This window comes from Phoca vitulina, unplaced genomic scaffold (assembly GCF_004348235.1).
Source record: "Phoca vitulina isolate PV1807 unplaced genomic scaffold, GSC_HSeal_1.0 scaffold56, whole genome shotgun sequence".
NCBI classification, from domain to species: domain Eukaryota; kingdom Metazoa; phylum Chordata; class Mammalia; order Carnivora; family Phocidae; genus Phoca; species Phoca vitulina.
This window is the reverse complement of record NW_022589759.1, coordinates 6,872,096-6,897,094: the sequence shown is the minus strand read 5'-3', so window position 1 is coordinate 6,897,094 and position 24,999 is coordinate 6,872,096. Positions and strand designations below refer to the sequence as shown.

General features: G+C 45.4%; 1 protein-coding gene across 1 annotated transcript in view; it reads left to right on the top strand.

Moving 5' to 3' along the window:
- Window positions 1-674: 674 nt before the first annotated feature.
- The window catches only part of GAN (gigaxonin), a 58,521-nt gene continuing 34,196 nt past the window's right edge, over window positions 675-24,999 (top strand). The window contains exon 1 of the mRNA XM_032389856.1: window positions 675-1,000. Coding sequence (XP_032245747.1) covers window positions 834-1,000 — 167 coding nt within the window. The 5' untranslated portion in view covers window positions 675-833. The remainder of the gene's footprint in view (window positions 1,001-24,999) is intronic.

The window sequence follows — 24,999 nt, the reverse complement described above, 5'->3', positions numbered from 1 at the left end:
TCTCCACGCAGCTGGGTGATCTTTATAAAACACCCTGTTCAAAACCCTCTCATAGTTCCTAACCCCTGCAGGATCAAGACCAACCTCTTTACCACAGACAAGGAGGCTCTGCAAAATATAAGGCCTGTCAGTACTTCTCTAGCTTCATCTGCTACATCTCCTCCGTAGCCGGCAACCAGATGCTCTGAGGGCCTGCTTTCTCGGGTCTCTGTGCTCTTACCCGGGAAGCGCCTTTTCTCTCATCAATAAGAAAAGCTACACCCACTGCGCCCTTGCTTACACGCGTGAGCTCACAAGAGTCCACAACAACACGAAGAAGTCATCACCTTCATTTTGCATATGGAGAAATTGAGGATGGGCACCTTACCCATGGCCACACAGCTACTGAGTGGAAGAGCCAAGGCTCGGATTCAGACTCGCGGCGCCAGAGGCCCCGGGCTGAACCACAGAGTCCCAGGCGCCTGCACATCTTCCACCACTGCAGCAACGGTTCCAGGCGGCGGACAGACGCACCGCGACCAGCTGATCCAGCAGAGGAACGAGGCTTCTGATTGGCCGCCTCCGGCGACCACTGGCGAGGGGGAGGGCCCGAGGGCGCGGGGGCGTCGCGGAGAAATGACGCAACGCCGCGGCTCCTTAAAGGCGCAAGCCCCTTGCGCCGCCGATGGCGCAGGCGCGTTCCGGGGGCTCCCGCTTCTCCGAGCGCAGAGTCGGGCTGGACGGGCGCGCGCGCGCGCTGTGCAGACAGGGCGCGCGCCGGACGCGGGCAGCTCGAGGGGTCTGGCGGGGCGGCTGGGGCAGCTGGACCAGAGGGCTGACGAGCCGGCGCCGAGATGGCCGAAGGCAGCGCTGTGTCCGACCCACAGCATGCCGCGCGTCTGCTGCGAGCGCTCAGCTCTTTCCGCGAGGAGTCCCGCTTTTGCGACGCGCACCTGGTCCTCGACGGGGAGGAGATCCCGGTGCAGAAGAACATCCTGGCGGCGGCCAGCCCATACATCAGGTGAGGAGGGGGCCGCGGCGGGCCGGGCGGGGCCGCGCTGACGGGAGCCCGGGGGCGGGCCGGGCCGGGCGTGTCCCGGGAGCCCCTGGTCCCCCTCCCCCAGCCGCCCCACTCCTCCCTGGTCACCGCTCGGCGCGGGGTCCCTCCGGACGCCCTGCCGGGCCCCCGGGACAGCCCCCTAGCTTCGGTTACCCTCGGGCCAGACCCGTGCCCCCTGGGGGAACCCCGGCCCTCTGGAGTCGACCCCGGAGCCCGGGCCGCAGCCCTCCCGTCCTCCCAGCTCCGGTGCCCACCGCCCGGCGTTCGCCCGGGCCTCCGAGCCGCCGAGGCCCCCCGGACGCCGTCCTGAGGCGGCCCGGGACCCGCACCCGCGAGCAGGGCGGGGCCTCGCCCGGGCCCGGCCCGCGGAGCCCGGCTGAAGTTTGCCGGCCGCTCGCCTCCAAATCGCGCAGTGGGCCGGGCCCGCGCGGCGAACTGAGCCGGGCGCGCCCCTCCCGCGGAGGAGCCAAACAAACACTTCCTCGCCAGCTGTGGGCAGAAGGAAAAGCTCGTGGGATCTTCTCCCTGGGATCGGCGATCTGACCCCAAGGCCGAAGTTCCTGGCAGACGTGTCTTTTTTCACTCCCGGTGGGAGCTCCATTTAAAAGCAAGGCTGTGCGTTATAGACACGTTAAAGTAAGCTGTAGCTAATTTTAGAGCACTTACTGTAATTCTCAGGATGCGGTTCCAAGCGAGGATCATGAGATTTTAGAGACTCAGAGGGCATTTTAAAACAACTAAAACAAAGCTTAACCTGATATCCTAAGTCAACTAACCAGGTTAATTAAGGTTGATTAGATGGTGCTTAACCAAGTGTATCAGATCTTGCAAGGGGCTATATTTTCTTATAGCAACTTCCTGCAAACTGGGTTGCTCTTTTAATAAAAGAAAAACAAATACTAAAAGCTGGAGAAACTGTCCAGTAAGCGGGTTAAATATAGACTAATAGAGAATGTCACTAGAATTGACAGGTCAGAAAAAGCAAAATGATGTGCATGGTATTCTTAGTGCTTTGTCCTAGCACAACCCAAACTCCATTTTAACCTTTGCATTAGGAGATTTCTATGCCAACTCAGAAGCAGTTCAGGTGCTCTTGTAACTTCTGGCTGAGCTCTGTAAATCTACTTGGACTCTTTGTGGATTTAAAGGTGGGGTGCAGGGGCGCCTGCGTGGCTCAGCCGTTAAGCGTCTGCCTTTGGCTCAGGTCATGGTCCTAGGGTCCTGGGATCGAGCCCCGCGTCGGGCTCCCTGCTCGGCGGGAAGCCTGCTTCTCCCTTTCCCACTCCCCCTGCTTGTGTTCCTTCTCTCGCCGTGTCTCTCTCTGTCAAATAAATAAATAAAATCTTTAAAAAAAATAAATAAATAAAGGTGGGGTGCAGAGAGTCTTTGTTAATATGGAATTTGGATTGCCGGTATGACAGATCCTAGCTGGCAGTTCCAAGATTTGAGCAATCAATATCAAATTGGAATCGGCGGATCAGGGTCTTCCCTGTATCCGAAGTATTCCCTGTTTGGGGAAATACTTAGGACAAGTACTTTAGATGCATTATTGTTGCAGTTCTGTTAAGTGGCATCCAGCAGGCTGAAAAGAAAATTACAAATCGCCAAACACATGCTCTCTATCCCCTTTCTATGCTTCAGTTTTCTCCATACCACTTACCACTATAATATACCCTCTATTTCACTCATTTACTTTGCCCATCTTCCCCAACCACAGTGTAAGCTCTGTGAGGTCAGGGATTTTTCCTTTGTCCATTACTATATCCCTGGCAGCCAGAAAGGACAGTGCCTAGTGGTTCAGCATATGTGTTGAATGAGTGACTGCCTGCCTTTCTTCCCCAGCAGGTTGGACATTAGATGATTGGCTCTGTTATATTTCATTTCAGATGCTCAGTTATCCCTGATTGAGAAGAGCACTGGGCCTGTTTTCTCCTTCCAGCTTTTACTGTTATAGCTGTGAGCTGTTGACAGGTGACTTACTCTTGACTTCAGCTCACTAGTCGGATAAACGAGAGAGAAAATGTGTCTTTGTCTCATTTAATCTTTGACCTGTGCAGGAATGTGAAATAGTGCTTTGAACTCTTCCAGGTCGGCACACAAGTCTACAAAGGTAGTGGTATTTACTGCTGTATCTGCTGCATTAGGAGAGGCGTGGTATCCACTTGTGACGTGGTGGCAAATAATGATAATATTTCGTAGTGTCAAATGTTACTTATTTATAATAGCAGTAATTTAGGTGTTATTAATTTAGGTGTTATTAATCAAGGTGGCCAAGCTGAAAGGGACTTCAGATCTTTTCTGGTCTAACTCTGTTACTCTTCAAATAAGGAAATGGGACTCAGTGGGCCTTAGTGATTTTATTATGATGAAGTTACTAGTACTTAGTGGTTGAACTAAGATTAGACTCCCAAGTTAATGACACTTCATCTCCTACTCTAACCATACCAAGTTACAACATTAACTCATACTTAACTATTCTTTGTGTAAGCTCTACTGCTTATCGATTCACAATATGTTATAATTTAAATGCTTATCAAGTACTTTTACATACTGTCTCATTTTGATTTTCACTTCCATCTTGTTTAGTAGGTAGGACAGATGTTTTTGACATTTTATAGATAAATATGAATCAGACCATGTGTTTTTGTCAGTGACATTATTTTAAGTTCATTTGACTGTTGAAGTGCTAGAATGTTCTTGGTTGTCTTTTAAAATGGTCAATCTCAAGACTACTTCAAAGCAATTTGACCAATCTGTATTACTACTTTGAAATAAACTGTTTAGTTAACTTTTGACACCTATGATTTTGGGCTTTTATAATGTGTCTGTTTTGTTTGAAAGGAACTTTAAAGAATTATGTTGAAACAAAATGAATTTGCATGTTCTAGCACTTGATGTTTCTTACTTTCCCTTTTGAAGCTTAAGCATTTGGATCTGTGATGTCATTAATACGTGGATTGGGTGTTCAAAAGTCTGGTAGTCTCTGACATTTTATAAAAATTTTAGTTTTGTTTATTATCTTTGGTTAGCCTAGTTTAAGTAACTATCCTAAGCAATGTAAAGTTGTGTGGTTTAGAAACAATGTTATATATTGCTTTTGAATTGGTTCCCAACAGAGGGAACCAATTCAGCTTTGGCAGAGTAGGAATTAAAGCAACTCATTTGGCATACTTTCTACTATTTTAATATAGAAAAGTCTTTTAACCTAACTTACTGGTTTAATCATTTCCTGTGCTTTATCTCTGGTTTAGCATTTATTTTTCCTCCTGCTACTCTTAGCTATCATACACTAGGAAGACTTTCAGTATAAAAGGAAAAAAACAAAACTCGGCTTTAGCAGTAGAACCCTAATGATAACCTGAGAAGAGGTTGTGTAGAGTATGTGTCAAGCAGCGTTAGGATACAGATGCTGCTGGAAGGCAGGCAGGACCTTCCACAGTCCATCATGAAGCCCAGTAAGTGGGATTCTGCTTTCCCAGTATGCCCTCTTCGCAGCTCCCTGAAGGACGTTTTTTCCTTCAGTTTGTTGAGAAAACTAAATCTAAATGTGGCTGACGGGGATGCCTGGGTGGCTCAGTCGGTTAAGCGGCTGCCTTTGGCCCGGGTCATGATCCCGGGGTCCTGGGATCGAGTCCCACACCGAACTCCTTGCTCAGCAGGGAGCCTGCTTCTCCCTCTCTCTCCCTCTGCTTGTGCTCTCTCTGTCAAATAAATAAAATCTTTAAAAAAAAATGTGGCTGACGACCTTTAAGGCAAAATTGAATTCGTTGGTATAACGACCCACAGAATCTTTCCTTTCTCAGCAACCCTGAGACCTTCTGGGAAAGGTTCCCTGAGGCTTATAGGAAATTTCCCTTTCTCTTGAATATTGCAGAGTTTGCTCTGCTTCATGTCTGAGGCTCTTCTGATTCTGGCACAATCGCATTGATCTGATAGAGAGTTCAGACTCTTTTCTCTTATGAGCTATGTTTCTTTGGGAGTAATGTAGTTGAAAAGGATTGGAAAACGAACCACTGTATGATTCTTCAGGGACAGGTGTAGGTTCCTGTCTTCTATTCACTTTTTTTTGTCGGGGGGGGGGTGCTATTTACTTATGACCGATATTCCACATCCGTGATCCTCTCCAGTCAGAAGTTCTTTAAAATGATGTCATTGGCCTTGGCCAGTCAGAGGATAGAGTCCTCTGACTCACCCACCCTGCAAATGGCCCCACAGATAGCATAGGTTTTAAACTGGCTGTTGAGCCTGCCATTCACCTTGTCAGCCTCAGCCAAGTTCACGTGGTCCTTGGCGCCAATGATGCAGAGGAGTATCTCCACAGCACGTGCAGGTGCACAAAGTTGCCTGTGTCCTTCTGCACATCGAGGGCATGTCTGCTGCCACCGCCATGATCATGGGCCCAGAAGAGCTTCTGTTCACTCTTGAGAATTTCGTTTTTTGGGGGGTAGCTGTTGGAACGTTAATTTGTTTAGCTTTTCGTCCTGGAGAGTAAAGGGAAGAAAGATCCTCAAGATTTTTAGAACCCTTGAGTCAGCCAACGGTAAGAATGGCAGTTTCTCCCCCTTGTTTTTCAGGGAAAGCAGGTTCTGTGAGGGTGGAGTGGAGACATTGGGCCCAGAAGCCAGTCTAGAGCATCTTGTACTGCTTTTCTGGGACTTGGTTTCCTCATCTGCGAAGTGAGGTTGGCCTGGCCACATGAATAGCAAATCCCCTTTAAGTGTGAATTGTGTAGCTCCGTGCTATTTTTGTTTTGCTTTGTGTATATGTTGTGGAGAGAGGGGGTCTGTTTCTGTTCTTACAGCTTTATTGTATCCTTTAAAGTTTTGTTGCGCATTGACATTAAAGCGTTTCCTTTGCCCTGTCATACAGGATTTGGTTGGGTATTCTGCTATATAAACCCAGCCCCGTAGAGCTGTTTTGTAACAAGCATTTATTTTATGCTGTTACTCTGGATGTATTCCAAGGCCTAATTATCGATGAGCCTGTTTTGCCATTTAAATCTAAACTTTGACTCATAGATGATGCTGATGAACTACTTAAGGAGACTAATATGATCTCTGTAGGAAGTCCAAGTTTCAGAGCAGCATGGAAATTGTCATCATCCTTTCTTTGGGCACCTGAAACCTGTCCTGTTAGTACTTGATAGGCACTAATGTACATTAGTTTTGTCTCCTGTGTGCAGAGCATGCTCTTGGTACCCAAGTCCCTTTTCTTTCACTTGTGCTTTGAGTTTGTGGTCCCCTGCATGCGTCTGCTCCTGTCACGGGATTTTGAATGATGACTGTAGCCTGGTAAGTTCCTTAGTGCCCAAGGGTTCAGCTAGAAGCTCCCGGTTTTGAGACTCTTGCTGAGTCTTGAACATTCTTAAAATTCAAATGATGAGACCTGCCCCTTGCTGTTCCTTCTCGGTGCTGGGAAGTAAGTTGGGCCTGAATATCTTTCAGTGGATCTGGGCCTTGTTTTCATCCAGCCACTGTAAGGCATCCCGAACAACTGCTTCACGAGATGAAATCTGTCCTGAAGGGCTTACAGTCATATAATGCAAAATGATTTTTTTTTCTTCTTCTCCTCTCCCTCTTCCTCCCCCTTCTCCTCCTTCTCTTTCACCTTCCCCTCCTTTTTAGTGTTTGCAATCGTGTTTGATTAAACCCTTTTCTTATGTAAGTTTTTCAGAACTGATATTAAAGTATGTTCCATTTCAGAAGACCAAAGCAGTATTTTCTGTGGCTTCTAAGGAAACTAAGCACTTGCAAATTGGAGCTCTAAGTTTAACATAGATTACTCATTTCAGCTTAAAGGTATTTGTTTATTTATCCGAGATAGTGGTTGCCTGCTAGTAGCAGTGAATGCTCGAATTCTGGAGAGGTTTTTGGAAAGTTTCAAATGATGAAACAAATCAATAAAATTCTTGTTAGACTAGTGAATCTGACATAAAGTGAAATGTTAAGTGTTTAGATTTACTGTAGAACTTTCCTGAGGATTGGCATTTTGAGTAATAGTATATGTGATAGAAGTAAAACATCTCTCATGAGCACTGATGGATAAGTTGTCATTTTTTAATCTATGCCCTTTGACTTCTGCCTCTTCTTACAGTTTGTATTTTCTCCTGTAAGTCCTCTTCAATGTTTTTAAAGTAATTTCTCTTATGTAATTTAGAGAATCAAGCAAAGTGCTTTTCCATAAACTCTGGTTCTTACAATGTAGATTTGGATAATATAGCCTAAGCGTCCAGATTACAAAGCCACTCTATCCATTGTTTAAACTGTTAATCAGTTTGTCTCATGATATCAAAGTGAGGCTTAAAATCTATTTATAATCCATAAAGAAAACATAATTAGGACAAATAAGGAGTCATTTGGCTTATGTGAGGTTAGTCCTTCAGGGAGCCGCATGATCCTTCAGCAGTAGACAAGTCTATCATTTTGTGTACTGAAGCTATAATATGAATGAATAATTTGTAAGTTAGAATTCTAGGTTAAGGGTGGAGACGCGGAGGTGTGGGGTGTGACAAGTGGCAGACTGGTTGCAACCTTGAATTCAAGTGCTTCCTGTGGGTTCTCCATCCCCTAAGACACACTGAGTCCAAAGAAGGAAGGAAATCAAAGGCTGAGGTAAAGGTGGCATTTGTAGTTCTTTGGAGGGTAAAGGTCATGTCTGAATGCCCTCCAGTGCTCAGCCGGAGCTCTTGACCCCTGTGCTCAGAAGAGCAGAGAGTGAAGTCTTCTTTCTTGGTGTTTAGTGCCAAAAAGTGACTTAGCTATAAAATGATGGTCTAATGTTTGCTGAGTCCATTCCTCTGTGGGAATAAATTATAGTATTTTTCCCTCTATTCAGAGATCTTAGGAAAATAGAATACTTAAGGAAAATAAGATCTTGGTAAAATTTTGTTAGATGAAATAACCTTTAAGCAATAAAGTTTTGAGAGGCAGCATGTATAAAAATGGAAGATGGAAGGACTGGTTTTAAAAAAGAGACTGTTGAGTAATGGGATGTAGACAAATGTCCTTCGTTTTCCTTTGTAGAGTTAATGTGCTGATGGATATAGAACCTTAAATGTATATTTTTTCCCACAGGTATTTTGTGATTCTTTCCAACTACTGAATGTTTCCCTATCTTTTTAGGAATAAAAGACATTTGATGCTTGTGATTTTCATATTAGCGTGGTAAGATGAGTAGAAATATTGTGGTTTTGTAGTCACATGAGCATCATTGGTAGCCTCTTGCCTGTGCCTCTGAATAATTGTAAATTGTTTAGTATTCTTTTTTTTTTTTTTTAAAGATTTTATTTGAGAGAGAGAGAATGAAAGAGAGATAGCACGAGAGGGGGGAGGGTCAGAGGAGAAGCAGACTCCCTGCTGAGCAGGGAGCCTGATGCGGGACTCGATCCTGGGACTCCAGGATCATGACCTGAGCCGAAGGCAGTCACTTAACCAGCTGAGCCACCCAGGTGCCCCAATTGTTTAGTATTCTTGAGCTCAAAATATTTGTAGGCTTTTGTCACTTAAATTGCTATCTCTCGGTCCTTGAATTGGAGGAAACCTCCCATTTAGGAATGTGGGGTTGGTACGAGGCTCTTCTGATGCGTGGAGCACGTTCACTGGGAGTAGCCGGAAGTTTGAGCAGAGTGGCACTTGTGTAAGAGCTGAGGGGATCCTTGGTTTCCCTTTTCTCCTTGCCCACTTCTTCTTCGGGATGGAATTAGAGGCCAGTAGGCCCCAGGTCTTCTTGTATAGTCTTCCATTTGGCTAGCAAAAGGAAGCGTTTCCCACCAATGCCCAGTTTTTCTACACCAAAGCTGGAGTGCAAAGTTTAGACCTACTCTAGCAGGTATGGGACATTTTGGGTGTGTTTGGTTGGTTAATTGGTTGGTTGGTTTGTTTGCTTGTTTTCCTGCCTGGCTCCTTTCAAGTACTAGTACTGCCTTGTGTGACCAGAACTACTAAGTCTATCCCCTGCCTGAAAATGATAATCCCTGTGGTTGGCAGGAAGGGAATAAAATTTTAGTTTTTTTACCTCCTGCAGTTGGGGGGCAGAGGGGTAGGAACAAAGTAGTTGTTTTACTTCCTTTCCCCAACGTCTCCTTTGCTACTGATAGGAAAGTGAATTATGAACATATGCACCACTGTCACAGCTGTTGGTACATTCTTTAGAAATGACATCACTGCCTTAACCCGTATGCATGTGAGATTGCACTTACCAATAATACACTACAGTTCAAGAATTAACTTTGTCCTTTTTTCCAAAGAAGACACAGATGGCCAACAGACACATCAAAAGATGCTCAGCATCACTCATCATCAGGGAAATGCAAATCAAAGCCACAATGAGATATCACTGTGTACCTGTTAGAAGGGCTAAAATCAAAAAGACAAGAAATCACAGGTGTTGGCAAGGATGTAGAGAAGGAACCCTCGTCCACCATTGCTAGGAATGTAAACTGGTACAGTCACTGCAGAAAACAGTATAGAGGTTCCTCAAAAAATGAAAACTAGAAATACCGTATGATCCAATAATTCCACTATCGAGTGTTTATCTAAAGAAAATGAAAACACTCTTCAAAAGATACATGTACCCCTACCTACATTTATTGCAGCATTATTTACAGTAGCCAAGATATGTAAGCAACCTAAGTGTCCATCAGTAGATGAATGGATAAGGAAGATGTGGTATATTTACACAGTGGACTATTACACAGCCATAAAAAAGGATGAGACCATGCCATTCAAGACAGCGTGGATGGACCGAGAGGGTTTTATGCTAAGTGAAATAAAGACAGACAAATACCGTATGATTTCACGGATAAGTAAAATCTAAAAAAATAAAAGCAACAAATGAACAAACAACAAAAAGCAGAAAATCAGACCTAGAATTACAGAGAACAAACTTATGGTTGCCAGAGGGGAGGGGGAAGGGGTTGGGCATAATGGAGGAGAAGGAGATACAGGCTTCCAGTTATGGAATGAGTAAGTCATGGGAATGCAAGGCGCAGCATGAGGAATATGGTCGATAATATTGTGATCCCGTGTATGGGGACAGATGGCGGCCACACTTGTGGTGAGCATAGCATAACGTATAAACTGGTTGAGTTACTGTGTTGTCCACCTGAAACTAAGGTAACATTGGGTGTCAGCTATACTCAAATAAAAAAGAAAAGAAAATCCATTGTAAAAAAGTTAGCACTGTCGTAAAGGAGGACGTGTACTGTGTTAACCCATCACAGCTAGAGGTGGCAGTAAAGGGACCTTACGTCATTAGTGTTAACTGTCTAGGGGCTTGATTATAGGTTTAGCCGTTTGTCCATCAGATACACAAGAAGCCACTCGGTGACAGCTGGGTGCCGCGGAGACTGTGGTGACAGGTGACAGGCGAGGAGCTCACACCGCACTAGTCGCGGAGTCTTGTACGTTGCGAGGCTTGGTGGTGTTTGTGCGCTGACTGCTGTCAGACTGCATCTCCCACAGACAGTGTCGGGCCTGAGCCTGCGTACGTGGGGACCTAAATCACTTAGTTATCTTTTCTCCCTTGTTGGGGCTAGTGAAGGAAATAAACATAGGACCAAAGACTTTTCAATGTACTTTCGACGTTCACTTAATTTTTCAGTACTGTATATCCTGATGTTGTGTGGTGCTGTCCATTTCAAGAATGGGGAAGGAATAGGTTGACTTTATTTTTGGAGCAGATCATTCTGAAAGTCTGCTCTAAAAGTCTATTTAAATGACTCATCTGATCATGGACTTTTTTACATTAGTGACTCCAGTTAATCACCTTTACAGAAACAACTGTCTTTGAGAACATGGATCGTTGGTCAAGGTTCCCTGATATGCTCGTTCATTCACTAAACTTTTCTTGAGCACTTTTGTGTGGCACAGCCGTGCCCTGGGCGCCCAGGGCTCCGGCATCCATAGAGTCCATCTGAGGAGGCAGACAGTGAAGACGTCTGCCACAGAGAGATGTAAGGGATGGACATGGTTGCTGCTGCGGTCCGGGTGGAAGGAGCACCACTCTGAGGATCTGAAGGTGCAGGAGGATTGACGAGAGCAGGTGGGGGGGGTCTGGAAAGGGGGTGGGGCAGGGGGGCACAGGAAACCGAAGTGCACTGGTCCAGAGACCAGAACAGACAGGCACACCAGATGGGGCGGGGGGTGGGGGGCAGAAGAACACCAGCATAAGATGGTGAGCAGTGGGTAGGATGGCATGAAACAAAATTAGAGGGGTGGGCAGGACCCTGTTGTCCTGGGTTGGCACTCACACTGCTCTCCAGTAAGATTAAACTTTTCACTGTAGCATTTCCCTGAGCTGCTGGATGTGTATTGGGAACCGACTGGAGAGGTGGTGGGGTGTGGGAAAGGGACCCAATATAATCTTCCAACATGGTTTAGTCCGTGCACGAGTTTAGGTTTTATTTTAACGGTTATGGATAGACATTGAGGGGTTATAAGAAGGAGAAGATGTAGTCTTATTTGGGAGGGTGCTGCAGTTGTTGGGACAGGAAATAAGGAAGCCCTGGACTAGGGTTTGTCAATGAGTTGGAATAAACTGTCTGAATTAGAGGTAGTGGCAATAGGACTTGTCAGTGAGAAGACCAAAGAGAGTCTAGGTTCACGTCCTCATGATCACTAGTAAACAGTGCTTATCACTTTGAGTATTCAATTAGGGACAGCTTTAAAAGATTCTGTAAAGCACAGAATCTGTTTTCAAAGTTTACAGCTTAGCTGTGCAAAGACACAGTATAGGACAGTATTTTAATTGTATAGCTGCTTGTGGTTCTAGGAGTTGTGCAGAGGAAGAAGTCCTTGGGTGATCACATAAGGTTTCATGCAGGAAACAGAATTTGGGCAAAGCCTTGAAGAGGAGTTCTAGCGGGTGAATTGAGGGGGGAACATAAAGAGAGGCAAGGATCATTCAGGTAGGAGAGAGGTATAAGCACAGGATCAGAAGGTGTGCACTCAGGTAGTCAATAGACCGATGGGACTGGACTGGAGGCTCGAATAGGAATGGGGGCAAGTGTGGATGGACAGGTAGGTAAGAACGGATTCTAGAGTGCCAGCTAATTAGTTTAGATTTTTGTTCACTCATTAAACACTAGTACTATGAATGGAGGTCCACTTTAGGAAGGTGACTTGGTTCTTGTATGTCCACAGGCCTGGGAGGGCCCTGGAGTTGCTGGCTGATGTGGACAGTCCACCATGGCAGTGCCTGTGCACCGGCTAGAGGCCAGTATCCGGGATTAGGGAAGAAAGCAGCCCGCTGTTCACTGAATGTGGGGACTAAGGATGAAGAAGGAGGAGGGGTAGCAGGTTTTGAGCCTGGCTGCCTAAGGAAAGTGGGAAACGTAACATTCTGGTTTTGTGTTGAATTTGGGGTAACATTGCTGAATAAACATCTTCATTATACTCTTCTGGTTCTTGAAAATTCTGGGAGTGCTTCACAGGTGAAGTATCTGTGAATACATATGTTTATTTTTGCACGTGTTTCTTGTCTCTGCCTTTCTTGACCTCTTTTCTGACAGATACATGTGTACTCCTCCTTCAGGCCCTGATTCTGATACCCCTTCCTAACATTTTCCCAGTTCCGCCAAATAATCACTCCCTCCTACAGGCTCCTTGAGCATATCGTGTGTGCCTTCATCACTGCCTGTCTGTCTTTCATTCTGTGGGGAGAACTAGAACAGACAGGTGCACTGGGTGCTTTCAGAGCCCTCGTCTTTATCTCTAGGGCCAGAGGCACTAAGCCCATTACTGGAAACCCCGTCCATGAGAGAATTGAGTTGACTGCTGTCTGTATGTACTGACAGAGACGTGGAAGATCAGAGTCCAGGATGCTGGACACGCTGCTCCCAGACAAGGTGACACTTTTTCCTGTAACTTTTGTTGAGTAGCTGGCCATGTGCTGGGGATGGGGGAGAGAGACAGAATAGACCGTCTACGACAGAAGTTACTACAAGGGAGTCTTTAATTTGCCCTGTTTTAGATGCACAGTCAACCCAACAGGCTGTTTCTGGTGCCAAGAAACCTGGAGAGGAAGGGACCAAATTCTTTATTCAGAAGGAGCAGCTCCAGTGAGAGAGCTTTTGTGATGACATGACTAAAGAATTAATTGAGAAGCATTCATTCCCTTGACAACATTTTGGAAGGCGCTTTGAGCTTCAGGTTGTTTGGAGAAGTTTATAACAGTAGATTGCAAATTGCGGAGGCGCCAGAAGCAAGGAGGCGGCTTGAAGCTGCTGGAGAGGCGCTCCGCCCACCCTTTCTGAAAGGGGATGCACGGGGCCGTGCTCGAGGCTGTGTTTCTGCTTCTGTTTTTCTCTACCCCACTCACTATCTCCTTCCTCAAAAAGGGGGAAAAAAAAAAAGAAACGTTTCATAACCTTCACTTCATGCTTTGGTTTGAACTGCTTTGAAAGGATGCATACAAACACAATAATAAAGTCATAGAAATTCTTACTCTTCCTGTGAGCTGATTCAGGAGCGCAAATCCTCCTCCTCACTCTTTACGTTGGCAAAGAAGGAATGGGAGGTGAGTCGGAATGCAGAAGTTCTGTAGCACTTCATATCCTGCCGTGAAAAAGAATGAGAGGAGCCAGTTTCCCACTAGAGAACCCTTGTGAGAAGTGCCCCCAAATCAAAGGGCCAGCGCTTGAGAGGACCGTGTGCATGGGGTCTTCAAAGGGTACAGAGAAGGAGCCTCTTTTAAATAGCATCTGAAAATGCATCCTGAGTAGAAAATCTGGAACTGTCTTGACAGGTTGTGGCATGAATGTCTTTCTTTTATGTGCTTTTCCAGAAGGTCAGGGTGTGACCGGAGCAAGGGCTCAGGCTTGTTTCATTCTAGAGGAATTTTTTGCTTCACAAGTTTGCTGCATCATGATTCTGCCTTTGAACTCATCTTAAAATTTTAACGTGCATTTTCAAACCTTGTCTTCTAAGAGGTAAATTTTATGGACTGCTTTACTTGCAAAGTTACAAGAACCTGATTTAAATTTTAAGAATTTTTTTTTTTTTTACACAAAAAAATCACGGAAGATCACACAAGAGTTATTCATGTCACCCTTTATTCTGGTTCTGAGCAGTGTACTTAATAGTTGTCATCACCCAGATAGACCTGTCACTTACGGTTCATCTTTCCCTCTCCTTACAGCTTAATATCACGTCCTAATCATCCTTTTTAATAGCCAGTTCTTACTACATCATGTTGCTGTATGATGCAACTTGCTCCATCGTTCCCCTTTGACGTTTTAATTTCCAGTTCTTTTTTCTTCTGAATAGTGACTCTATAAGCAAATTAGGAAAAAAAAAAAAAAAACAGGAGGTTCTTTTTTCTTTGTATTTTTTGTGGGTACAGGTAAACCCACTTTGGGGGCTGTGTGCCTGGTGTATATATTTCTGAAGATAGAAACAGATTCGTTCTTGGAGAGTAAAACCAGATTACTGTCCAGGAAGACTGGATTATCATGGAGAAACCCTGGCAGTGTATCTGATGTTTTTCCCACAGGCCTGTCACCATGGCCGTGTCACTTTTGCAAGTGTTTTCTCAAAGGTATTGCGGTTTTGCCTATCTTTTAGACCGGATTTTTAAATATTGTATGCTTGCTACGAGGAGGGTTTGGCATAGTTTTTCTGTAAAGAGTCCGATGTTTTAGGCTTTTGAGGCCACAGGTGGCCTCTTTCACCTAGTCGTCTTTGTTGTTGTTTTAACAACCTTTTAAAAATATAAAAACCATTTTTGGCTCAGACGCCCTACAGAAACAGGCCGTAGGTTGTAGTTTGTTGACCGTTGACCCTAGATTATTAAATTTTTTAAAAATTTGGACATAGAAACTGTAACTCTGTAAGATCATCTTTAAAGCTGTTTAAATCATGTAATGATGACTTGCAGGCCAGCCTTGGGTAGAGCACAGATCCACAGTCAAGGCTGATTCCCTCTGGCCCACCCTCCCATCTTCTCTTTCTTCTAGGTGGTTGTTCTGTTGCGTATCTTCTTCCTTCTATATTTTTTATTTTTTTCCCCTCCCTTCTAGCTCCTTCCCCCGGCACAGAAGCATACTTGAGCCGCTTTCACGGCCTGATATGTGGGAGACATACAAATGTCCAGCAGATGCATCTCTGCGACCTCTGCTAAGGAGTGCATGATTTTTTAAAATTTATTTGTTTGTTTATTTATTTATTTTAAGTAGGTTTCATTCCCAGCATGGAGCCCAACATGGGGCTTGAACTCAAAACCCTGAGATCCAAACCTGAGCTGAGATCAAGAGTCAGACACTTGACCAACTGAGCTGCCCAGGCACCCCACAAGCACATAATTCTTCAAACAAGAGTCTCTAAATTTTGTCTTATCCCCGTTCTCACCACCTCTTTTTTCTTCCCTCTGCTCCTATCTTATCACTCCATTAAACCTGCTTTTAAAAATTGCTAAATATAATTGCCATATCTAGTGAAAACTTGGAAGTGTTTATCCGACTTGACCCGTCTGCTCTATTTATCACTCTTGGTTGTTTTCTTGACACTTGGTCTCTCCAGGCTTCTGTGACCCTTCTTGTCCCATTTCCCCTACTGCCGGCTTTTCTGGCTCTCCTCCCTGTCTGTCCCTATGCGTGATGTGGCCCAAGTTCCTGTCCTCCCCCCTCCCCCACTCTCTCAACGACTTCATCTACTCCCGTGATGCTGCTGCCTTGGCCTCTCTGCTGAGCACCAGGCCTGATACACCCTACAGCCTGCTGCAGGGCTGCCCTGCCCCCCTAGGCCAGCTCCCCTCCCCTGGCTGGCTGGCCCGCCCGCCCTTCACCATGCTGGTCAGTATGCTGCCAGACTCCCTGGGAGAAATTCGGAGACCTTGGGGATGCGCCCCCCTCTCCCTCGGCACCTACGTGATGCCACGGCCCATCATTTCGGCCTCTCCGATCTCTGCCACCTGTCTCCTCTTCAGCATCACTGCTGCTCACATTCCAGTTCCTAGTTCTGAAAGGTGCCAGAACTGGTCTGTCTGCCCCCGGGCTCCGTCCCCATCAGTCCACACCGCTGCTACCCCAGTGCTCCTTCTGGAATGTCATTAGATAATGCCTAGAACTGATGGCTTCCAAGACAAGGTTGGTGCCGGTACTGGAGCAGGAAAAATACACCACGAGCCCAGAGTATTTGTGCCAGAAAGTCAGGAGGTGCTCAAAAGACGAGAGAGCCAACGTGAAAGAACTCTCAGTGGCCATAGCTGTGGCAATTTGAGCAAGGAAATGAGTGTCAGTAACACTGGATCATAAACCATAGAATGGATACATAGCCACATGTTTAGGCGTGAGTAAATGAATGAGTGGGTGAATAAATAAATGGGAGAAGAGAGAGCTTTTATTTTTCAGTTTTATAACAAAAAAAACAACTGTTTTTGAGAGAGAACATGCATGCACAAGCTGGGGCAGGAAGGGGCAGAGGAGAGGGAGAGAGAGAATCGTAAGCAAACTCCATGCCCAGCACAGAGCCCGACGCGGGACTCGATCTCAAGACCCCGAGACCGTGACCTGAGCTGAAACCGAGAGTCAGATGCTCAACCGACCGAGCCACTGAGGCGCCCGAGATAGCCCCTCCTTACAGAAGAATTTCCATTAATAAATGTGGATGGAATAAAAGAATCGAAAACCATCATTTGAGCACCATAATAATAATAATTGTTACAGGCAAGATATACCAGTGGATACTGAAATTAGTGGGCAAGAGTTTGAGGAGAAAAAGGATATTTGGGGGCACCTGGGTGGCTCAGTCGGTTGAGCGTCTGCCTTTGGCTGGGGTCGTTATCTCAGGGTCCTGGGATTGAGTCCCGCATCAGGCTCCCTGCTCAGTGGGGAGCCTGCTTCTCCCTCTTCCTCTTCCTCTGTGATCGCTCTTGTTCTCGAATAAATAAAATCTTTCTTAAAAAAGGATATTTGTATATTCTAAATTATCTTCTCCAATAGACTTAATAATAACAAAGGGATAAATAGTGACTTTTAACTTCTTAGTGGAGAAACCCAGCAGATGCCATCATAGCCAAATGGCCAAGGTTAACCTCCTACACATCAGCATCCTGATACGCTGCACTGAAGGACATGACATCACTTCTGTAGGGTTCCTGCCAAAAGTACATAACCTCAGTCTAATTATAAGAAACAAAACCCAACTTGAGGGACATTGTACAAAATAATTGACCACTACTCACCGAAGAGTCAACGCCTTGAAAGGTGAAGATTTGAAGGACTGTCACAAGTTCGAGACACAATCATGAACTGAAGTTTGGAACCCTAGATTGGACCCCAGAACAGAGAGAAGACATTAGGGGAGAAACTGGTGAAATCTGAATAAAGTCCATAATTTACTTAATAGTATTATACCAATCTTTAGTTCTTAGTGTTGATAGTTGTACTAAGATTATTTAAGATATTAACATTAGTGGAAGCCATGTGAGGGGGGTATAGGAACTCTCCGATTAAAAACTTTTCTGTAAGTCTAAAATTATTTCAAATTAAAAAGATTTTTAGGGGCGCCTGGGTGGCTCAGTCATTAAGCGTCTGCCTTCGGCTCAGGTCATGCCTGGGATCGAGCCCCGCATCGGGCTCCCTGCTCGGCGGGAAGCCTGCTTCTCCCTCTCCCGCTCCCCCTGCTTGTGTTCCCTCTCTCGCTGTCTCTCTCTCTCTGTCAAATAAATAAAATCTGTAAAAAATATATATATATATTTTTAAAAAATTCCTCATGTACAACTCCATTTCCCTTGAGGTGAAGTCCAAATGTGCTCACCCCTGTCATTGCTTGGACGTACAATACTTACTTCACTGCCTTTGCTGTCCCTCCTCAGTGTAAAACCCTCAGCTGAGGCCCGATTCAGGTGCCACCTCTGTGAAGCCTTTTCTGACCTCTCTCCATAGAGAGCTGACTTTTTGCCTCCCTTGTACTTAGCACAGCACCTGCTCCACGGTATTTACAGTGATTCACTTGTCTTGTCCCCTCGGTCTCCTCCTCTGTCACTCCTGTGACAGTTCCAAAGTCTTCCCTTATCTTTCTTGGCCTTGGCCCGTATGGGTGGGTACTGATCAGTTATTTGGTAGACTGTTGAGGAACTTGGGTTTGATTTCTTACAATTAGATTGAGGTTCTGCATTTGTAGCAAGAATAGCTCGGGAGTGACGTCGCATCCTCCTCCGTGTACCCGTCAGGGCCCCATGATAGTTTGTCCCAACGTTAGATAACATTCGTTGATCACGTGGATAAAGATGGCGTCCACTGGTATAATCCACTGTATTTCTCTTTGTGATTAATAATTATGTGGCGATACTTTGAGACTATGAAAGTATTCCATGCCTCATCAACTTTCACTCACTAGTTTTAGTGTCCACTTGGCTTTGTAACTCAGTCACTCCTTCTGTTTTTAGACTCCTGTCAGGCTTATGTAGCTGGATAGAGAATAGCACCTCGTCCTAAGATGGGGACAACCTGGGGAGGAACAGGCTTCCAGAAGGCTGGGATAGAGATTTATTGTGGGGACATAATGCTAGAGGCATCAGACTCCTAGAAATAACTCGTAGCATTTCATTTTACTGACCTGAAGCCCAGGGTTAGAGGTGATGGTTTGTCAGTTCCTCAAGATTGGGGCCCACCACCTCGTTGAGATCTGATTTCTGAATCCATACCTAGTGCTTGGTGCTGTGCCTGAACAGCAGGGGGACTCATAGCAAGGTTAGCAGCCTGGCCCTACAGGCTTTATGGGTTTGATCCCGTCTCTCCCTTCAGGGGTCGCTGTGCTTGGGCAGGTGTAAGTGAGGTCACTTGTAGCTGTTGCATATCCACAGTCCCTGCGTGTGCTGTGGGTACCGCCTCCCCTCCCCACCCCCGTCCCCCCAGCGCACACCCTGGGGAAGTTTTCTCAAGCTCTCCTCCTGCTGAAGGTAATTCACACTTGGCATGTTCTCTTATCTGAAAACATTCTCTCCCTCCAGATAAATTTTTCCTTTGTTCAGATCACATGACTCAAAGGCATACACTTTGTGTTCTTGTATTTCTTCCAGATATTGATGTAATTGGACATGGTTGCTCAGAGCAGGTCTAAATAGGAACACTGTATTTCATCTTCAGAGTGGATGGTGTGCTGTCAGAGGAAAATGGAAGACGTTTCTGTGCCTCCGTGTGTGCTGTGCGGTCGGCGGTCGGCGGTGGGGAGGTTGTCAGGATGGATGGCACTGTGGCCGCAGCCCCTTGGGACTGGAGGTGGTTCTGCTTCAGCTTCATTACTGTGGGGCTGCTTGGTGGGATGACACCTGAACAGTAAACTCTTGGTTTTCTAGAAACCTTTCCTAATCTTTACATTTTTCCAAGCAGTGCGCTAGTGACGGTGAGCAGAGGGCAAGGAAACAAAGATGGAACACTGGTCAGTTAGGCAGCTTCGTTCACAGACCGCAGACCTCCCCTCAGCCAGCCTTACACTCCAGTTTACGTTTGCCCTCAGCACAAACTCAGGTGATGGCACCCTGGACATTCGGGTAGCTTTGCAGCAGAGGGACAGTCAGTTCTTGAATTGCGGAACAGCACACACGGATTGGATGCTGGGGGAAGCACCCCCTCCCCTCAGTGTGGGCGAACGAGTGGGATGCAGCACAGGAAAGCTCACAACCGTCGGGCTGGTCAGCGGTGCCGTTTCTGCACAGGCATGCTCGTTTTGTTTCAGTAACAGGCATTGCAGTGGTGAAATGCATTGGTCCCCCAGCCTGGCTGTATGCTGCTGTTAATTCAAGTCCATACACATTTGCCAAGTGCCGTTTGGTACCAGGCACTTCGTGAGGGAAGGGGATAGAGTGGTAAACAAGACAAAGTCCCTATCGTCATGGATATAGACATTAAACAGATGTGGTTTATGAGATGGTGATAAATTCTGTGAAGAAAAATGAAGCAGAGGGGCGCCTGGGTGGCTCAGTCGTTAAGCATCTGCCTTTGGCTCAGGTCGTGATCCCAGGGTCCTGGGATCGAGCCCCACATCGGGCTCCCTGCACTGCGGGGAAGCCTGCTTCTCCCTCTCCTACTCTCCCTGCTTGTGTTCCCTCTCTCGCTATGTCTCTCAAATAAATAAATAAAATCTTTAAAAAAAAAAAAAAGAAAAGAAAAATGAAGCAGGGAAGGGAGTAGAGGTGTTATTTTAGATAGCGTGGTACCCGGGCTGCTCTTTGGAGCAGAGACCTGAAGTGAGTGCAGTATTAAACCATGTGATTAGGGGGAGTAGAGAGTGAAGGGAACATTCCAGGGGTGAGGGAATGTGTCACAATAAGCTGGGGAACTTTTTAAATGTACACAGTCTTGGAACCTGACTCAGTTGGTCTGGGATGGGACCCAGGGATCTGCTTTTCTAGAAGAGCTTGCCAGAAGATTCTGGGAAGCCAGGTTCAGGAGCTACTCTTAAAACCCATTCAAATTATGAGTCATCGCAGGATCTTTGTGAGGAGGGAGGTTTTGATGGTAAGGAAGTGAAAATTAATTCGTCTAGGTAAGAAGAGCCGAAGGCTGGAGGTGAAGAGAAAGGGATAGAGAGAGATTAGAGGAAGTAACGAAGGAGAAGCTCCATTAGCATGGTACGCCGGTAGTGAGGCTCTGTTCCTAGAATCCTAATAGGAGTAATGTGGCCATGTCACAGCTCTGCTGGTTCTTTCCCACCTCCCACTTCGAAATCCCTGCTCTCCGTGTGCAGTGTTAGGCTGGTGGCCGTTCCGGGCCAGGTCGGTGGCATTATGCCCGAGCTTTCCTGTGGTTTCCTCTCCTCACTGCTCCCTGACTTTGGTCCTGTAGGAAGAGTGCCTTTTGAGCCTTTGTGGGTCCCGGGGCTGGGGCAGGGGAGCTCACCTAGAGGTCTGTGGCACCTGGTTCATAGCCCACCGGGCCTGGAGGCTTCTCCCTCTGGGACCCCTGCTTCTATCTCAGATACCCATGTAGATCGCGTAGATGATGTTCTTGGGTGACAGGAACCATTAGAAAGTGAGGTTCCTCTTTTCCCATCCATAAAAAGGAGGCCATAAAAGGCATTATGGGAGGATGCCTTCTGTTGATGGAAATATTACCTACAAATTTATATTTATTAAGTTGAATGGGGACTAAAACAATACATTTTTAAAACAGCCATCATTTTTTAGAGCAGTTAAAGTTCGTGGCAGAATTGACATTTCAGTTCAGGTGCAGAGATGTCCCATCTACCCCGTGTCCCCACACATGCATAACCTCCCCCATTATCAGTGGCCCCACCAGAGTGGACATTTGTTACAGTTGATGGACCCACACTGACACATCACGGTCACCCAGAGCCCGTGGCTTACATTAGTGTCCAGTCTTGGTGCTGTACATTCTGTGGGTTTAGGCAAATATATGATGACAGGTATCCATCATACTTTCACTGCCCTGGACATCCATTTCTGATGTGGTTTTTAAGAGCTCATGAAGATGAGAAAGGTGGGGAGGAGCATCTGTAAAACAGATTCCCCTCCCCGCCCAGGAACATGAATTAGGAGTTTGGCTTAAGCGGGCAAATGCAGTGGTGAGCCTAAGCCCCTCTGCACAGATCTCAGAGAGCCTGCTGTCAGTAGCTACACAGTTTGAGGTGACATGAATCACTTAAAACCATATGAGTAATGCCCATGAATCATCCCAGAATTTCTATAAATCTTGACTTAAACATTACATTCTCTTGCATTCTATTTGAGTATGTTTCCTTACTTTTATCAGAGACAAGCTTTTGCATCAGAGAGGAAGAAAAGTCACTTAGATTTATTCTGTCACCGTTACATCAAATCCCATTCAGTGATGTCTAAAGTGGTTCTTGGAAGAGTAGAATCAGGCCTGGTTACCTGGGCATTTAGACACATTGAACTTGCTCAGCAATTGGAAGCCGGTGAGGAAAGAACTATTTATAACCAACAGTTTACTTTGGCTCTGTTATACTCACTTAAAGGTGGTAGGCCTCTTTCATGGATGCAAAATTTTGAATAATACCAGTTTCTTTATTAACTAGTAGCCAACAATGCTTTTTTTTTCTTTAGAAAATCTCTTTTCAGTGTTGTCAAGAAAAAGAAAAATTGATTTTGTTTCACGTCTGTTCAACTTTAATAGGACAGAAAATAAATGCTTGCCTGCCCAGAGGATAGGTGATTGGAGGAAAAATAAACTTGTACAGCATATTCCACAGCAGGCGTGTTATAAATCCTCGATCCCTGATCGAGTTGGCGTGACTTCACCCTCTAGGACTCCACAGGACGCTTCCAGAGCCAAGTCTCCGCACGAACTCAATGGCCTGTTTCAGCCGTTTTGTCCAGAAATGTTTGGGGGTGGGAGAGCTCTCAAATCACCTTATCTAACCACTTCTTTTTACATATGAGAAAACAGAGGCAGAGAGGGGAAATGTCTTGCCCTAGAAACAAAACTGGGGAAGAATGTGACAGGCGTGGATATTTATATCTGAACACCCGAGGCCCCATTTTATGATACTCTCAATTATTTCTAGTGTTTTCTGCGTGTGATAAAATTCTCAAAGTGACATTTTAAGACTGCTGCATTCTCCAGGAGTTTGTAAATTGACATCATATCATAATAAAAATGAAGATATTGCTACTTCCAGTAAATTTAGGTATGACCCTAAAGCTTCCTAGGGGAGAGATGAAGAACACAGAACAGTTGACTTACCTCCTGTTTTTTTACGGGCTAACTTTCAAAACAGAACTGTTAGTTATTAAAGCTTTGGGTGAGCTTTCTTTTCTTTTTTTTTTTAAATTTAACTCAGTCAGTGCAGTTCACCGAATTCTGTGTAGCAGAGGAGAGAGAGATGATGTGCAAGATGAGAAAATTCTAGATAAAAAGGGGAAGTTATGGAGAAAATGTATTGGGCTGGAGGGTGAGGACAATTAATTGGTGGATCTTGGGCAAATTAAGATCTTTCCTGAAGGAAAGAAATGTAAGTCAGAGTGACAAAAACTAAAGAGATCAAGAGACTTAGCTGGGGAATCAGGAAAAAGGGAAGACAAAAGGAGGGAGAAAAAGACACACTTGAGGTTACTGAGTTGGAAAGGCATGGCAGCTCTCCAAGAACTGAGAGAAGGAGGTGACAGAGTGATGGTAGGCTCTGAAGCAAGACTATTTCAAAATAGATTTGAGTGACTCTTACCAGCTAGGGTTAGAAGAGACTCGAGACCAGCTTTCACCATATTCTTGACAAATGGGTGGTCATCCAGCCTGCGAGGACATCACCTGCACACTGATGATGTTTGGATAACAAGCCGCCATAATACAAGTACATGCATGGAGGTTAAGAGTTTTGTTTTTTTTTTTTAAGATTTTATTTATTTGGTGGGGAGAGAGAGAGAGAGAGAGCATGAGCTGGGGAGAGGGGCAGAGAGAGAGGGAGAAGCAGACTCCCTGCTGAGCAGGGAGCCCAACGCTGGGCCCAATCCCAGGATCCTGGGATCATGACCTGAGCCGAAGGCAGATGCTTAACCGAGTGAGCCACCCAGGTGCCCCACTGAGGTTAAGAGTTTAGACACTTGTAGCAATTTGCCAGAGTAATTTTACGTCTGTTGAATCTGATGATAAAATAATTGGGGCCTGCATTTTATGTGTCTTTTTATTTCAGTTTTCTAATAATTCCTTCATTTTTTAATTGCGGTATAATTGACATAACATTGTATTAGCTTCAGGTATACAACACAATGATTCAATATTTGTATACATTGCAAAATGATCGCCACGGTAAGTCTAGTTAACCTGTCACCTTACATAGTTACAAAACTTTTTTTCTTGTGATGAGAACTTATAAGATCTACTCTCTTGGCAGCTTTCAAATATGCAGTACAATATTATTAACTGTAGTCGCCATGTGGTACATTATATTCCCATTATAGTTTTATTATATTTTACAAAATACTCATCTGGGATGGATTACAAGTACCAAATAACCCGTGGGTAATTTGGGAAGCATCGATTAACCCCTTGCTACTCAGAGGGGTCTGGAGACCAGAAGCATCTGTGCTGCCTGAGACCTTGTTACAAATGCAGAAACTCAAACCGCACCAAGACCTTCTGGATCAAGACCCCTGGATGACCCAGTTGAACATTAAAGTTTGAGAAACGCTGCGCTTCTGTCCTTTCAGCGTTGGACAGGTGCGATTATTAAAATCTCTTACTCCTATCGCTTCTGGTTCCACGTCGCTGTACCTGACGTCATGCAGGAAGGAAACCTCATGTGACAGACTTTGAATATTCAAAGACCACTATCACTTACAACACTTACTTGACAACTGTTGAACATCTATTCTTTGTGAACCACTGGGCTCCATTGCCAGGTTACAGTGATAAGCAGGACTCTGGCTTGAAGGAACTTGAAGTTAAATAAAGGACATATGAAATGGGATATGTACTTAAATACCACAATAGCAACAGAACTTGATGGACTCCTGAAGTGCTTGGGAAATCTGTAGCAGGAGAAATTATTTGTACCTGCGTGGAGGTGAGGGTGCAGGTGCAGCCTGTGGAAGGTGGAGTGATGAGGAATAACTTTTTGTGGAACTGACATTTAAGGCAGTCTTTACAAGAGGGGTAGGAATGGAGTGCGCAGGGATAGTACCAGGAGAGATCAGACGTTTCAGATGTTTAGAGACTTGATAGTACAGTGATTCATTTTTCATGGGCTTTGAAAAGGATCTGCTTTTAGAGAACTCTGAAATGGTCAGTGCTCATACCTACAGGAATCTTATTTTCTGTCTTCTTAGCCATCTCTCACTGAGACAGAAAACTGTATTCTTCATTGTGAAAACGTGTGATGGTATAGTCAGCTTCAGAACACAGCCGCCGTGCAGTCACGCGGTTGAACACTGAACGGAAAGATCTGCTTGTAGCCCCTTCCCCCCAGTCCAGTCCCCCTCCTCCTTCCACCGTCCACACCAGGCACGGGCAGGCACAGCCAGCTCTTGTGTGACCATGGATTACT